An 18,139-nucleotide genomic window follows, 5' to 3' on the forward strand; every position below is an offset into this window, starting at 1 on the left:
GTAAACAACTTAAAATCATGCACTTGATACTATGCATGCAATAACGTATACTTAGACATATATTATGTTTTCATAGATAAAACAATTTTATATATAACAAGCATACAAGATAAAAATATTACATTTACGTCATCATGGATCCGGTTGAAGCATACTCTGACGTATATCGTAATATACAAACTGTCTTCACTTAGCGTATATTTATTTACGTTTTCAGATTTGCTTAATTCTGTCGTGAGTTCTGCCTTTGTCACGTCAATGTTAGCAAGTGTTCAAACTTTAAAGAAGTCATTTCGTATAAAACTGTCGCATTTTCTAATTAATATTTGATCCTGGTGAGTTAATTACACATTGTTTGATAATTTTATTGAACACATGTTATTCAAGAATAAAGGGAACTATAGACTCATAAGACACACTCTTGACATAAATAAACAAACTAAAAAGGTCATTCCGAAATATTGCTGCTATATATGTTTACAGAAACTTATTTGGATACTTACGTATTATCGCAACCATCTTAGTAGAAGTAGCCAAATTCTCAGGAAGTGTCAACTCTAGTAACCATGCTCATAACAATTATTTCAGTCAAGCAATGCCGCTATTTTCGTATATACCTATCCCTCGATTTACACGGTACTCGTTTTACACGATTTCGTTTTTACACGAAAAAATTAAATTTTTTTTAAAATTAACGGATTTTAAAAATGCATATTTGGCTACATATACGCAAATACATATATCTGAAATCATTTTTTAATTTCATTCCTTTGGTAACACTAGTGACAACAACAAGGATGGAGATTCCCTGTGTTGTAAAAGGGGAATCTGCGTAGTATATATATGTATTTCATAACAGTAAAGCTATTTGGTTCATGTGAACTAGTGCAGTATCAGTATTTTAGCAGCAAAACTTACATCATTTTTATCTACATATTTGAATGTTTACTGGTAAGTTTCTCTCTTTTATATTTTCTTGGCATTTTTATAATTTACATAATTTTTTAAGGTTTTATAATGCCAAAAGATTTGAAGGAAAAAAATCAAATAAATATAAATAGTTATTTCTTTAGAAACAAAAATTAAAATATTAGATCGTCTACATAATAGAGAAACAGTAACAGATGTTGCTAAATTTTACTCCATGAATGAAGCCACAATAAGGATAATTAGAAAAATTAAGACTATTAGAAAAAATGCAGCAGCTGGAACTTCAGAAGTAAGAGCACAATTTCATATGTAAGAGATAATATATAGGAAAAATGGAAAGGCATTAGTGATATGGATAGAAGACAAAATCAAAAACGGATTCCAACTTATACTAATGCTTATACAAATACGGCTTTAAAGATTTATAAAGCACTTAAGAATCAGTCACCGTCGACTTCGTGAGATGAAAAAAAGGTATTTTTTCCGGAAGATATATAACTTATATAGATATATAGAGATATTTAAACAAAGACATTCTTTGCATAATCTAAAATTGAAAGAAGAAAGGGCATCTGCTGATTCGGATGCAGCACAACAATATCCAGCAACATTTTTTGAAATCATTGTCACCAACACCTACACTTCTGATCAGATCTTCAAAAATACTGACGAGTCCGGGTTGTTCTGGTTGGTTGTTTGCTTGACTTTTAATGGTACAAAACCTGGGGTTGTTCTGGTGTGTGTGTGTGAATATGGCAAAGCCTCGAGGGCTATCTGCCTAAGAGGAGGGATGCCTTCGTGGAGGACTTTCTAAGGGAAACTGGCTCGTATACACGTTACACATGGGGAAAACCACGAAAACGCCCATGCAGCCAGCCCGTTCGCGGGATTCGAACCTCGGACCGAACTACCAGTGTTCAGCGACTTTACCGCTCGGCCGCTGGTGGGCCTGGGGTTGTTCTGGAAAACAATGCTTGAAGGAAACTATTTAGCTAAAGCTTGCTAATCAGCTAGTGGTCATGAGGTAGCGAAAAGTCGTATAACAATTCTTTTCTGTTGCAACGCTTCAGGCGATTATATAATGAAACCATTGGTTATTAACAAATCAAAAACACCGCGCTCATTTAGGAATAAACATTCGTTTATTGGATGGGTAACTGCCAAAGCTTTCAATGAATGGTTTCATAACATGTTTGTCCCAGATGCCAAAAATTATTTAAGTAAAAAGAGATTGCCTTTTAAGGGCTCTTCTATTAACTGATAATGCGCCTGTTCATCCTCAAGATTTGCAACACGAAAATGTAGAAGTTTTCTTATTACCAATGAATACAACTTCCTTATTACAGCCGTTAGATCAAGGAATAATTTCGACTTTTAAGGCGTTGTATATCAAACAAATCTTCAGGTATGTTTTAGAACAAATGGCGTATGATGTATCTCTTGCTCTTATGCATGCTTGGAAGAAATTTACAATCTTAGGCTGTGTAAGCATGTTGGGCTGTCATATACTCAGATTACACAATCAACGCTCAACGCATGTTGGAAAGCAATATGGCCGAATACTGCTAAAGATGAGAATGATAGATTATCATTAGAGCATGAATACTCTCAAATCACTAAATTGGCCCAAAATATAGGAGAAGGTTTTAAAGATTTGGCTCAAGCAGATATTGAAGAAATAATGGCTGATAAAGAACTAAATGAGGATGAGTTAGTTAACATGATTCATGAAACAAATAAACATGATGAAGACAATGATTCTGATGAAGATAAACTGAACACGTCGCGTTCACAGCAAGTCATCAGCGTAAAACTTAATTTTGGGAAGAAAATTAGTTAATCATTTTTTACAATATGACACGACTGTTGAACGAGCTCTCCGATTCCAACCATTAAGTACTTTAATCACTATGAGGAGATTTAGAAAGATTTAGGGGGGAAAAAACCTAGGCAATTGTTAATTACGGATTTTACTACAAAGTCTTGTCGATTTGAGATCTTCCCTAATTCGTCAAACATTGAAGGAGAACCTTATCAAGAACGTAACGTTTCAAGTAATGAAAATGACATAATACCAATCAAAAAGAAAAGACGGTACTTTTCAGTTTCGCCGGCGCAAATCTCGCCAAACAGACTTTATTGGCGACAGCATACAGTATACACATAAAAAATGCTAACAAATGTTAGTTCTAAGAATTTATTTTGAAATCATAAACATTTTAATATCGTTTAAAAGTTTGCAAAAAGCCAATAAATAAAGACAATAAATTTGTAAAAAGACATTAATTTAATTTACTATGCTTTCATGGTTCAAAATCCTGATTCGCGGGTTCATATCACGTGACCCCTAGTGATCTCATCTCACGTAAACTACGCTACAAAAATATAATTCTCTTATAATTATCTACATTAATTTCAAGTTAAATTTTAATTTGGAATAAAAGTTTAAATACAAGAATTATTTCAATTCGTAGAATAGCTTACTCAGAAATTATGTAAAACCGAAGTGTTTTACTTCGCTAGTGCATTCTCGTTAGAATTGATGAATTTTAGGTACTTTTCTACATTTTCGCCTTCGGGTGAGCGGTGTGGTTGCATCCTAATTGACTTAGTTACCGCGAATGGCCTTAGGGCATAAAATTGAACTATCAAGTAAAACGTCTATGTAATTGTATGCCAGTATTGAAAGAAACAACCAATCTGATAAGAAATGGTTGAGATTTGTTTTGAAAATGAGACGTAAAAGGTTACCAGCGAGGATATTCCGTTTGGTATCAGTTGTACCATTATTGGCGACTATATCGCCTGCGCCGGCAAAACGGAAAAGTACCGAAAAGACTAATAGTCCATGAAAGTGATGGCAGTAATTAAATTTATAATAATTTTTTGAATGATCTTATATTTTCCTAATGTAAAATAAATATGTACTTCTATTACCTACATACATTTGTTATTTTACGAACGAAGTATATTTATTTTAAGATGTCTTACTTTTGTTTTATGTAAATAAATAACTAAATTATGCACATTTGGGCTGCGTTTTTCTTTTTACAAGGTTTTACATAGCAAAATCCAGGATTTCGATTTACACGGTTTCGTGCGAAACTTATCTTCCGTGTAAACTGAGGGATTGGGGGGGGGCGGTGTAAGTTGTATTTTCTATTCCAAATACCTAAATCCTGATATTTTTTGCCTTAAACTTGGTTTTAGAATATGAGCTTTTGAAATTCGCCAGCAATGAAAGAAACTAAGGTAAAATTTCGGCAGTAATACAGAATTTGATGAATTTTTTCTAAAAGGAACAACGAGGAAATGTTTTCTAGATAGATAATGCCGAAGATTGCACCGAAGCCCAGTCTCTGCAATTCTCTGATTTTTTTTAAGTGAAAGCAGATTGTTGTGTACTTCGCGATAAAATAACACAAAAAAAAAAAATTACAGAAAGATTCGGAGAAGAATGTGCCTTTTTTCCTTAATATACGACAATCCTTAGTTAATAATTCAAATTTGTATTTAAATTGCTAAAGTAGGTTATCTTTTCCTATGTTGATATTGCTTACCAAACTTACTATAAATATCGATAGTTTGAGAATCTTTCTAAAAAAGAAAGCGCGAAAACCACCAACTTGCACATGCTAAGTATCTTTTACATTTCCATCCATAAAAATTCCCCAAATTCCGCCAAGATGGTTGCGATAGTACGTAAATAGACTCATTGGAAGATATTAAATACACAGAAATATTAAATACATGAAACAACATGTAAATATTAAATACCAGGAGGCCTCATAAGACATCGTAAATTTAGACTCGAGATAGGCCCAAATCCGGTTTTTGCAAACAAAAACATATCCAAGTTACAGGCATAATTCAAAATAAATGTTATCGGAAATAAGTCCATTTTAATGTTTTCATTTTGTGACTTTCAAATAAAGAAATTTTTTAATTTGAAGTACTTATTTAAGGTTTTACACCAAAAATATTTGGCAAATATCTGATGATATTTTATTCGGCGATTAACTAGCGACATTAGTGAAGCCTCAAGATCACGAACACTTGCACTAATGTTCCGTTTTCATTAACGAGTCACAGTATCCAAAACATATTAATTAGCGGAAATAGCAGAAATATTTAGAATTAGCATGCTGGTGCTTTTTAATGAAATCCATTTTTGCAAACAGTACATATAAAAGATTATAATTAGCGAAAATAGCAAAAATATTTAGAATTAGCATGTTGGTGCTTTTTAATGAAATCCATTTTTGCAAGAAGTACATATAAAAGATTATAATTAGCAGAAATATTTAGAATTAGCATATTGATGCTTTTTAATGGAATCCATTTTTGCACGAAATGTATATAAAAGATTTCTTACGTGCATCCAATCAGCAATTCTTGCTTTATCCATAAATCCGTGAATTATGATTTTGGTATCCAGATGTGGGTTGAAGTACAGAAATCCTTCATCATTATGCAAATCTAATCTTAGACCTTCCGAAATGCTGTCTCGAGAAAACAAATAAAGTCTTGTCAACTGTCGGTGTTTGGTCAAGATGTTAGGCTGCCTTTTGCCTGGAAAAAATTAAAACCTGAAAGTGAGAAAAATAATAGAATTGCATTTATCATGTTCTGCCGTGAAAATATCTAAGTCTGAATAAAGAGTTTTCCTTAGAAAATGAATTAGGTACACATCCATTTAATTTGAGTCTGGACACCTGAACCTGTCTTTAATCTACTAACTTTTAAAGTTGGTAAATTACATCAGAGCAACTCCTTTTAATTTAGTACTTAAATAAGCTGTTGGAAAATTTTGCGTATTACAGTGCTTATAAAAAGAAACAAAATATTTTTAATAAATGCTTAAATACCATTATTTTACAAAAAAAATAATATTTTGTTTTCAAAAAAGGTCTTATACTTCAGTGCAATATTGGGTATACCGAATTGGTGAATGGATAAATTCATATAATCGGTGGGTCTAAAAAGAGTCTAAAAATTTGAGTCTAGCCCCTTCGCGCCGACTGTCACGTATACGTGCCAGCAACGAACACACTTATCTACCGGCCGACACGCAGGCGTGCCAGAGCATTGTTGCGTTTTCTACCGACTGTCACGTATTTGTGCCAGTACCTTGGAACGTTTTTCAAACTATAATTTCTGCCACAAGATGGCACTGTATGTCCATATGGTTTCAGATACATGTACATTAGACCTTCTACTCGAAATGAGAGAAGCATGACTCACATACACGTGTTTTTGATTATATAAACAAACGGGGAACTAAATGTTTCCGAATGGCGTGATTTATGACGTCTCTTTAAATTGCACTTTATTCGCTCGTGGTAGTTGTTTATTGTAAGTAGAAGTTTTATATGCGCTAAAGCGTTGAGTATTTCGGTATACAGTTCAGTTTTTAGAAAATAATTAGATCTTGTTAAACGTGTATTCTTTCTGTTTTTACCGTTTCAATGTCGAAGCGTCGAAAATGTTTAACAGAGCATGAAATAGCAGAAATGATGCAAAATATTTCAGATATTGATTCTGAAATTCTGATATTCTGATATTGATTCTGAAATTCTGATATTCTGATATTGATTCTGAAAGATTAACTGAAAGACATTTTCCAAAACTTTGTTCAGAAGAGACTGATAAGAAAATGAGACGACGATGCTTCGTTTGTTCACCTTCCCGGAAAAATCCTCCAAAACGGCAAATGAGTTATTACGAGTTCAAGGAATGTAACGTAGGACTGTGTGTAGATCCCTGTTTTAAAATTTTTCATACGAAAAGAGAATTTTAAGTAATATATTTAGTTTTCAGATGTATAATGTTAATATAATAATAAAGTCATAAAATGGTAAGTAATTAAAATAAAATGTGTAAAATATGCATTTAAACAAGAAATAAGGTAATTAAAGTGTATATATAAAAATATCTATAAAGCATAAGCCGTTTAAATACTCTATAGAGCATTATTAAACAATGCGTTGATACTTCGGAGATTTCATGGATTTAGGCTTAGTAGCAAAAAAGCCCCCGGCCCTGGAGAGACGCTCGCGGAAGACACTGCCGGCCTCCGCGATAAGCGCGCGTTTTCGCTACCCGGCTCGAAGGGGCTAGAGCCCTCTGCTAAATATTTATTAATGTGATGGTTATTTAAAAGGACTACTATCAAGCAATGAGTATGATTTTCCTAGCTCTTAATGCTCGAAGTCGGTGAAAGCATAAAAAAACCAAACCTTCTTCTGGAACGACATTAAAACTCGAGACCTTTTAGATTTTTTAAATTAAAATTGCAATTGTAAATAATTGATTTTTTTATATTACGAGAAAGTGCTAAAACAATTTTAATATAAAATTCAAGATTGTGTGTCTTGACTAGTTATTGTATCTGTTTTTACTTTCGTTTGATTCGTACGATTTTGTCTGATTTCATTTTATGCCTCGGTAGAAAGTACAGCCTACTTGATTTGAAGTGGTTATGAATATTTTAATTTAAATTTTATTAATGAATTTGTCTGAGGCACAATCACGAGAGCATCATGAAGATAGAAAACCTGTTTCTAACAGTCCAATCCTTAACATAAGTTTCATAATCTGGCAAGCAATACTCTGTGCTGCATGATTGCAAGCTGATCCTCTAAAGCTGCATTTGTTATGAAAAAAAGCCTTAAAATCATTAAAGCAAATTTAGCGATATCTTCTTCGCAGTTAGCGAAAATTCAGTTTTTAAGTTGGTTTTGTTTGGTTTAGTTGATTACGATAAAGAGTCCAGGGCTATCTGTCTAAGGGTAGGAGTACTTCGTAAAGGAGTATATGAGGAAAACTGACTTGTATATTACACATGGGAGAAACCATGATAATATTCATGCAACCATTCCGCCAGCTGGAATTTTGAACTAGGGTTGAACTACTAGTGTTTAGCGACTTTACCGTTCGATCGCTAGTGGACCTTCTGTGTTAAGTGATCCAGAAGTTTTCATGGTGCTACTTGAGGATTGGGTCTAGTTGATGACTGAAACATTGTGTCTCTAAGATTTGGGCGTTTGTTTATGTTTTAATAATGTCTTTATAGCATTCAACATATGTCATTTCTTGGTCTTCTGTTAGCCTCCGGAGATAAATATATTTCTTTTCATTAAATCATTAATCAAAAGAATATATCATAACGGTACTTAGGAAAATCCCGTCGACCACAAGAGACGACGCCAATCACGCCAAACCAAAAAACCACATTTACTAAATACAAGAAAAACATTCTATTCTTACTTTTCTTTCAAATGTATTATATTAGCATTTATTTATATTTAATTTTTCATTAAAAATTTCCATTTTTTTTTTTTTTATTAAGGAGATATACTGTAAAAGCAATTATTTTTGCTAGGTTTTAATTCTCGCGAGAAAATTATTCCACCTTATGAATCAATTGAATATTTCTCTATCTCATTACCCAGGACTTACGGTGCATGATTTTCCATTGACACCGCCCCCGCTAAGGAAAGGAAAGACAACGCAAACAGCCAAGCCTTAGACAGAACTCGAACTTTCCTCCATCGATCCCATACCGGCCGGAACAGTGAACTGGTTAAATGTAATAAAGAGAAATGCTGCAAAATTTCTAAGTGTTACATTTTCTGCTGAGAAATAAGGAGTGCTCACTTAATCTTTGACTGATTGATTGACTTGATTTAACGATACATTTTTAATAATTAGGAAGCGAATACAAAAGTACAAACAAATAACATTTCGGTTAATATTTTGGATTATAGTAACTTGGCGATTTTTCTGCGAAAATTTGGCGACCAACCCTGCTACAGCAACCTGCTAGTTTTTTTTTTTTTTTTTTTTTTTGAGACGCCATTTTGTTTTTACGAAGTAAAGGCACCTTTTTTTAACTCAACATTTTTTTCCAACAATCTGCTAGCCGAATTACGCTTATGCTAGAACTTTTATGAAACAAAAGTGCTTAATCATGACGAAGATTAGGTGCGAAATTGGGAGAAAGTACAGAATCGCCCACTGCTTGCTGCGTTTTTAGAAATTGCACATATACTGTATCCATGTGCACGTCGACCTATTTGCACTTAACAAAACATCCCAGAATTGCACAAAAATGGCATTGCGCACACTCTTGACTTATCCATGTACACTGCTAAAGTCCTAGCTAGTAACCTTTATCGCCTTACCAAAATGTCGCCAAACTACACGTTACCATATTCCAAAGATTAGCCAATATGGTATTTACATTACGTCAGTATGAAAGTACAAATTATAATGTTTCATTTACATTACATCTTTACAAGCGGTGTAGTATTTTGTATTAATGCCCAATGGAGGAACGATTCTTATGTTTTACATAATTAAGTTGGTATGGTTTATTAAAATTACGGCAAAGCACAATAAGGCTATACACCTAAGGGAAGAGATGCCTTCATGGAGACCTTTCTAATGAAAACTGGCTCATATATACTTTACACATGAGGAAAACCACAAAATCGCCCATGCAGCTAGCCCGTTTACTTGGAATCGAACCCAGATTGGAACTATAAGTGTTCAGCGACTTTACCGCTCGTCCCCTTGTGGGCTATAATCAAGTTATAGTACCTTTTAAATCTTCTCTAAAGGGAGATTCAACGCGTGCCGCTGATAAAAAATTCACTAGCTAACAAATGTACGTAAGCTAGCAAATATAAAAATGCAGCACAAAACAAGCTATCGAATATCACTAATTTTGCCCCAGTTTGATATTTTAGTGTGGAACAATAATAATGAGTATATATATATATTAATAATAATAAGTACAGAAAATCGAATGGTTGTTTTTGATTACGAGTATGGAAAAGCGCATGAGTAGTATCTGCCTAAGGAGAGGGATGCCTCCGGAAAACTGACTCATATACACGTTACACATAGGAAAAAACCACGAAAACGCCCAAGCGGCTTGCCGTTCAGCAGGATTGGAATCGCGAACCGAATTGTCAATATTCAGCGACTTTACAGCTTGGCGGGCCCAAAAAATCGCATGAAAATTACCAGTGTTCTTGATCTAGTAGGTTAAATGTTAATTTTTCAAGAGTGAGTTCTAAATATTTACAGTCTCATAATGGCAGATGTTACAACAACAAATTTAGCAATTATGATTTATAAAGAAATTTAAAGCACGATAATAAGTATAATTGCCAGTTTAGGTAAAAAAAAAATAACTACTAATTTAAAATACAATATACGCATTGCTGTGTGATTGCGTAAGTATTATATTTCAGAACAATGTATGTGAAAATATGAAAAAAGCCTTCGGTTGATATCTGATGAGGAACTATTTATATAATGATACAAATGTTCAAATTACTTTTAACAATACAACATAAATTGAAGGGGGAAAACCTTAGAAGTACTGAAATTAAAATTTCATTAGGAAATTCAAAATCAGTTTCAGATAGCAATGCCAAAATAAGTTTATATTTTGGATTCTGAGAGAATTTAATATTCCATAGATTTTTCTCAAAACAGAGCAGATACTCGAAATAAGTTATTGGAGTATGTGTCTAGAAAAAGGAATGCCTTTGTGGAGGATTTTATAAGGGTTTAGTTTGGATTACGGCAAAGCACTCGAGGGCTATCTGCCTAAGGGAAGGAATGCCTTCGTGGAGGATTTTCGTATACACTTTACACATGGGGAAACCACGAAAACGTCCATGCAACAGCCTGTTCGAAGGATCTGAACTTCGGACCGAACTACCAATGTTCAGGGACTTTACCGCTCGGCCGCTGGTGAGCGATTTTCTAAGAGAAGCTGGTTCTTATTCCTGTTATACAGGGGGGAAGTACGAAAACCAACCATGCAAGCAGTCCGTTTGCCCGCGTCTTTAGCGGTCTTAACCACTCGGTCACTAGTTAGGCTATGATCGAAATAAAATATAATTTTTGCTTTCATTCATATAAATGTAAAAAAGCGTTTCTTATATACATGAATTCATTTTATTTCACATCTAAAATAATTAATCTAATAAATACTCGATATGTAATTGAAAAGAGAATCTTAACAACTTGAATTAAACTATTGGGATAACTTGGCATCCGATAAGAAATTAATAGTTCTTTTCAGACTGATACTGGCAACCATAAATACTTTCAACACAGATAAATCTGTCGATCCCAGAAAGAATGTATTTGCCAGAAACTTGATTGCCAAGTTCATGCATCTTTCCTTGAAACCCATATAGGCATCGGTATGCGTGTCATCAACATTGGATTATTTGTTTAAAACAAAGCACATGAGAGCTAGCTGCCTTCGTAAAGGACTCTTAAGCGAAACTGGCTTCTATTCACATTACGTACAGGGAAAATTACAAAATGTCCATTCGCAGGAATCCAAACAAAGATCGGCCTAGGCTGTTCCCCGAGATCGAAGACAGGGTCGAACAATCAATATTCAGAAATCCTAACCACTTCGGTTATTATCAAGAAGATAAAAAAATTAACCTTTCAATTTGTAATGAAACAGTAATTAGAGGGATTTCTAGCATATGTTGTTAAAATGTAATTGCACTTAGATTCATAAAGGAATATTTTATAAATTTTTAATCAGTTTGGGAATTCCAATATATAGTTTTTTTTTTTTTTTTTTTTTTTTTTTCCCGTTCAACTGTGATGTTTTCAATGATATTCAACCCATATAATTGCTCTTTATATCTTTGTAGAAGCCATAGAGTATACTACGTCATAGGATTTACATGAACCCAGAGCTTAAATAGATAATATGATATACTAATTAGCATAATGCAATAATACACAACGGTTTATTTTATTGTGGTGAAACCTCGAGGGCTAACTCTCTACGCGGAGGGACGCCTTCGTAAAGGACTTTCTAAGAGAATCTCGCTCGTATACACATTACCCATGAGAAAAACAACGAAAACACCCATGCAGCTAGCCCGTTCGCGGGATTTGAACCTCGGGTCGAACTACCAGCGTTAAGAGACTTTACCACCCGACCGCTGGTGGGTACATATTACTGTAGGAGAATGATTATAATCCTCTTTCACACCTCTAACAATCGCATGATTTAAATTTATATTATTTCAATAAGAAAACCTAACTGATATAGTTGTTGTAACTACAGGAATCGGAAATGGAAAATATACTGCAAATAAACAACCATAATTTACTAGAAACATTATCTAATAACCTAATTTGAAAAAATGTTCATTGCATGATATAAAATTGATGTAATTCAGTACAGCAAAACTCTATTTTGATGTGATGTATGTTCTTCAAATACAGTTACAATCTAATGATAAAAAACTACCTTAAGGTAAACATGTAATTATAACAAGTCTAATCAACCCTATTTTTTCTATCTCTCTCTCAGACACATACACACACTTCCGCTTCGACAGATAAGCTAAAATCTAACAGGATATTTATGTTTATCTATTTTGAGTTACCTTCATTTCGGACTTAACAGTACATAATCAAAATCTGCTCCCTTACACGTGTTATTTTTCACAAGGCAACATAAAAATTACCTGGTTTCTACTGGAACTAAATGCAAATACGGCAAGAATTTTTTAATGTATGTTGATATCATGGGTAGGTAATTTGTTAATTACAAATTTGCCTACGTATGATGATTGTAATTACTCATTAATACCTTGGATACTTGTGTGGTTTATACAGGCATTCTACTGCATAAGTCAGTACTTTCCTGCTCTATCAGTTTTGTCCACAATGGGCCTTGTGAGGAAAATTATTCCTTAGTAAAACGCTCGAAACGCGAACGTGTATGCGAGAAATTAATACCTTACAATGTAGCAAATTAATTTTATTACATGAATGTGTACATATTATTGAACGTGTATGCGAGAAATTAATACTTTACTATGTAACAATATATGTGAAAATATGAAAAAAGCCTTCGGTTGATATCTGCTGAGGAATTATTTGTATATACAAAGTTACTTATACAATTACTCAACATAATTAAACAAGCTAAACACTTAAATACATATACATTAAATACATATACAGTCGATAAAATTTCTGAAATTAACTGGCGAAAGTATTGTTTTCATTTCAAAACTATATTTATTTCATAATAAAATTAAATATTTTATTTTATAATAAATTAATTATATAACGTTACAACATTAAAACTAATTACTCCTAGTAACTTTTTAAAACTCATGATAAATTGATGAACCTGCATTCCATAAATCACCTTAACGACTGTTTTATCGTTATGCATGCAAAGCTCTTTATAGGTTACGTTGTACAATGATACATATGGCATCCAGTCATAGTCTTATAAAGTTAAATACTATATAGCAATAGTTATAAACATGTGTAGTCATAGATACAAATGCATAATGAAAAAATAAAAGATTATCACATTGAAACAAATAATAAATTATGTTCTAACAGATTTTTAAAAATGAGAACTTCAAACAAACATTATCATTACAGAATAAACTAGCATTTTCTGTATTGCACTTAATATATTCAACTTTAAACAAATGAGAGAGGGGAAAAAAATCGGTCTTACTCGGAGTAATTCTTAAAGCTTGTTGTTCAAGTACTCGCAGTCCATTCAAAACTGGCTCTGTGTATTCGTCCATATCGGACGCCAAGAATCTTTCAAGAAGTAACAAGCATAATACCGCGATAGACGCCATGTTAAAACCCATCCTATATGCCGCAACACATACTGCATTTCGCGAAGAAAACCAAACTAAAATAAAACACACATTTTTAATTCAACTTGGGGTTACTTTACTACTGCTGCCATTTAAACCTTTAAAAATGTACAAACACGCGCTGTCATACAAGCAATGCTTACCGATGCACATATTATGGCTATACTTCAAAAAAGAAGAAAATATATATTCTTTTATTTTCAACTAAGTTCTTCCGCTTTAAATTCTCATTGGGTTTTCAACCTAACGTAAAATTTCACAAGCAGGAAGAATTTTGAATTTTAAAGTTGTCCCAAATAGCCTGATTGTTGAGAAAAGTCTCCTATGTCTGGATATCGAAAGGAAAACAGTAACGTACTAAAACTTTATTTAACTAATAACATAATTTCGCTATTATTTACGACTAGCTTCCATTTATCTATCACATTTTAATGCTACTTTCATAAAACTATGATTTCGTGAGACACGTTTTCTGTTTCTGGAAACAGCAATTTTTCCAAGTTAAACAATTTTGTAACTATTGGCATTAATGACAACTATTTGAATATTGGAAGCATATTGATAACATCTACAGGATTAATGAAAACTTTCCTAATTCACTGGTTTAATTCTAAAGTCTTAAAGCTTCGAAAACTTTATATAAGCTCACTTCGCCATCGCTGCATATTTCAACATTTCCAGGCACCTGAACTGCTCATGACTTGACAAATCTACAGTCAGATAGATATTGACGTATAATTAAAATTTTATATGAGTATTTAAATTTATGTTGTGAATATTACTAAGGTTTAGTACATAGTTATATATTTAATTATTATATTTTATAAATTTATATTTTTCAGTTTTATCACCGATATCAATATTAGCTTTAACATGAGTAGTGATTTATATAATTTGATTCTCCTAAATACTATATTCTTTTTTAATCTGTCAAAGAAGATGCAATGTTTTAACTTAAATATATAAAATCCTGTCCTTACTAAATAAAAATCTGATAGAAGAGAAGAACGGAAGAATCTAGAACCAGCTCCTGACAAGTATTGACACTGCGCAGAACTTTATCGCACTTTTCGTAACTGCATACAGAAATATCTCGTAGTGTTGCCATTTCATCAAATATAAGAGCATTACTTTATTTTTCAGATTTAATCAATCGTTTACTAAATAAGAAACTCAGCTGCTTAAAAGCAATGTATTTCCACTGCACGAAACGAAAAACGCCTTCTACGTGCCCTTCTACATAGTAGATTCTCATACTGTTGTCATTTGACAAACCATAATTTTTTTTTTACCTCTCATAATTCTATCGCTGATTAATGGACTTAAACGAAAAGCTACATCTGAAAATAATATGCACTTTATAACATTAAAAAAAATGAAGAATGGCAACTGCTTTTACATATTGTTACGAAATGCCCAGGTGCGGTTGGATAGCCTTCCCACGAAGCAGGGTTAGGGCTGCCAGAAAGTGTTAGGAAAAGGTAGGGTTGCCAGATTTGGCTCGAAATTGCTTGTTTGGAAATATGTGATAGACGGAGTGAAAACTTTCTAGAACGCATTCTTAACGGTTTTCTTGAAAATATTCTCGAAGGTAGGTAAAAGCTATATATACCCTGCCTGTCCTGGGAGTAGTGAGTTCAGAGATTAGCTTGAGAGCCGTCGATCGAATCGGGAGCTGTACTTTAGTGCTTTGCCGTGAAGCTGTCTTCACCGTTATAGCCTGAAGGCTGATTGTTTCAGCGTGTTTGTCGTCGTTTTCCAACGAGTGTAAATGTGTCTTTGAAACTACCCTATGTAGTAGTGCTTACTAGCGATTAAATTATTTTTTAATTCTTCATCGAGTGTCGTCATCAATTACTTCGAATCCATGAACCCGTAGAACGCAACAATATTGTTCGAGAACAATCTGCGCGACGTGTTACTTAAAATGTGACAAGGGGATGTAGAAAGAGAAAACAAGAACACAACGCTATTAGCATTTTAAAAATCATTTCAAAATATAGTTTTTATTAGTTATAAATTCCTTTTAGTATATAAATTTTAAATATAAAATTTATAAGAATGGACGTGTTGACACTGGAAGAGAAGCATGTACACAGTTTTAGATTGGTATAGAATTTTAATAAAACTCGAACTTCAAAATTTACTTAGTTTTTGCCGTTTTTTCCTTGCTTCATGCTCCCCGTTTCTCATAAAAATTCTCCCTTTAGGCAGATAGCCCTCATATGCTTTGCTATAAACTGATGGCATAATCTTCTTTATTTTATTAGGAGCCACCAATGTCTGAGTGGTAAAATTGCTGAAATTGGTAGGACTTAGATTCAAATCTCCGAGAACAGGTTAGCTGTAACATCGGTTTTCGCGACTTTTCTCATGTGTAATAGGAAAACTGGCTTATTCGCCTCAAAACGACCTTCACGAAAGCATCCCTATCCTTAAGCAGAGATATCCTTGGAGTGCTTTATCCATGATACTTTAAACCTAATTTACCAAACTCTACGCTTATCTAAGATTGGTTTTTTTGCCCAACGTGTTTCGTCTTAAAATTTATGAAACTTGAGTGATAACGCACTTTTTCCTACACCGATGATATCAAATTCGGAATTCTTTTGAAGCTTCACATGAGGATTAGCTTTATCATATTGGAAGGTTCTTCATTTCTGTTCGCAAGTGATGGCGGTTTCGTTTGTGGTATTTACTTCAATCTCGCCAGAAACTCGTAGCATAAACTTTCATTTATGGTTTCTCCTGTTTGTATCATTTCATAACAAATTGGTATTTTGGTACTTGTCTTCTACAGTGGCCTCGGCGAGAAAGTTAATTTAGCGCATTTCGACATTATCGATAAACGAACGACTACCAATTTGCTCATGTACGAGAAACAAACGTAATTGGACACTGTCAGTGTAGTGGTTTTATTTATTGCTCATTACGCTCATTAAATGCTCATTACGCTTATAATTTTCGAAAGAAATCATAAATTTTAAAGAATTTAATTTATTACAATTACAATTTTGTTAGCAGTTTATTAAGAAAATAACATACATACTGGAAAAGTCATTTTTACAAACTCTTTCTGATGGCCACAGTTCAGCAATTGTTTCTAATTATGCCTCAAACACATCGCAGAGGAGTAAGCGCCTCAACATGAAAACTTTGCTAAATATAATTCCAAATGATGGCAAGCCGTACCTCTGTGCGTTGGTGTCCGCCGATAACATCGCGGCAAAAACATCGCGGACGAAAACGTCGCGGAGAAAACAACGCAATGCGAAAACATCGTGCTACAAAACATCGCAAAGAGAAAACATCGCAGTTCTAAAACATCGCGGTAAAAATATCGTCGTCGAAAATAAAACAGTTCAAAAACTTCGCAGTTTAAAAACATCGTCGTCGAAAATATCGTGGTAAAAAATAAAGTATCTACAAATCATCGTATGACGATAACATCGCAGATATGCTTTTTTCAAGTTTTAATAATTGTAAATGGATATTCCCATAATGATTTGTGAGCGCAAGATGTAAAGAAGGATAATTTTTACTTTCACATTTTTTATTAACTAATAAATGTTTGCTGAAAAAGTAAGAAGGAAACTTAAGCATAGAAAACTAAATGCACCTTATAGATTATACTTTTCATGAAAAATTACCAGTGAAAACTTTACAAAAAATGATTTATTAATGGCCTTTGTTAGTTAACTATGTCGGTTTAAAATTCTATTAAGTGCCATAAGTTGCATTAATTTTCTATGCTTAAGTTTCTTTTTTATTTTCTCAGCAAAAATTTATTTATTAATAAAAAACATGAAAGTAAAAATTATCCTTCTTTCCATCTTGTGCTCACAAATCATTACGGGAATATCCATGTATAGTTATTAAAGCCTGAAAAAAGCATGTTTGCGATGTTATCGTCATGCGATAATTTGTAGATACTTTATTTTTTACCACGATATTTTCGACGACGATGTTTTTAAACTGCGAAGTTTTTGAACCGCTTTATTTTCGACGACAACGTTTTGTACCACGATGTTTTAGAACTGCGATGTTTTCTCTTTGTGATGTTTTCTCCCACAATGTTTTGTAGCACGACGTTTTCGCCTTGCGTTGTTTTCTCCGCGACATTTTCGTCTGCGATGTTTTTGCCTGTAACCCTGTGCGTTTTGTTTCCCAATTTCGTTGATCCTCGCAGTGACGTAAGAAAGGATATTTTGTGATCCACTAAACCAATTCTCAACCCGAAGATTTTTCTTCTCTTTTACACTTCTGACACTGCATTGCAGAATGGTTTCTTTCCCAGCATATAATTGCATGTTATGGCCATTTTCATAAATCTTTCTTATTGGTAAAATACTTTTCTCATGTAAAATGCTATACCTTTCTTTTCACCTGGCGGTAGACTGAAAATAGTAAACATGATAAATATTTGCAATCAAAAACTGCTATAATTGAATGATATAAATTATTAAAAATCTCTTTTAAACAGTGTATGTTTTATTTCGTAAACTATGTTCTAC

The 18,139-nt window shown here is 33.3% G+C and overlaps 1 protein-coding gene across 1 annotated transcript in view; it reads right to left on the minus strand.

The window, feature by feature from the left end:
- The window catches only part of LOC118186974 (uncharacterized), a 173,883-nt gene that overhangs the window by 92,916 nt on the left and 62,828 nt on the right, over window positions 1-18,139 (minus strand). Inside the window, exons 10-11 of the mRNA XM_085810247.1 lie at window positions 13,475-13,683; window positions 5,306-5,502 (exon numbers count right to left, since the gene is read on the minus strand). Of these exons, the coding sequence (XP_085666373.1) occupies window positions 5,306-5,502; window positions 13,475-13,683 (406 nt within the window). The remainder of the gene's footprint in view (window positions 1-5,305; window positions 5,503-13,474; window positions 13,684-18,139) is intronic.

Source organism: Stegodyphus dumicola, chromosome 2 (genome assembly GCF_044657685.1).
Source record: "Stegodyphus dumicola isolate Sdum_Otavi_A_Nest chromosome 2, ASM4465768v1".
NCBI classification, from domain to species: Eukaryota; Metazoa; Arthropoda; class Arachnida; order Araneae; family Eresidae; genus Stegodyphus; species Stegodyphus dumicola.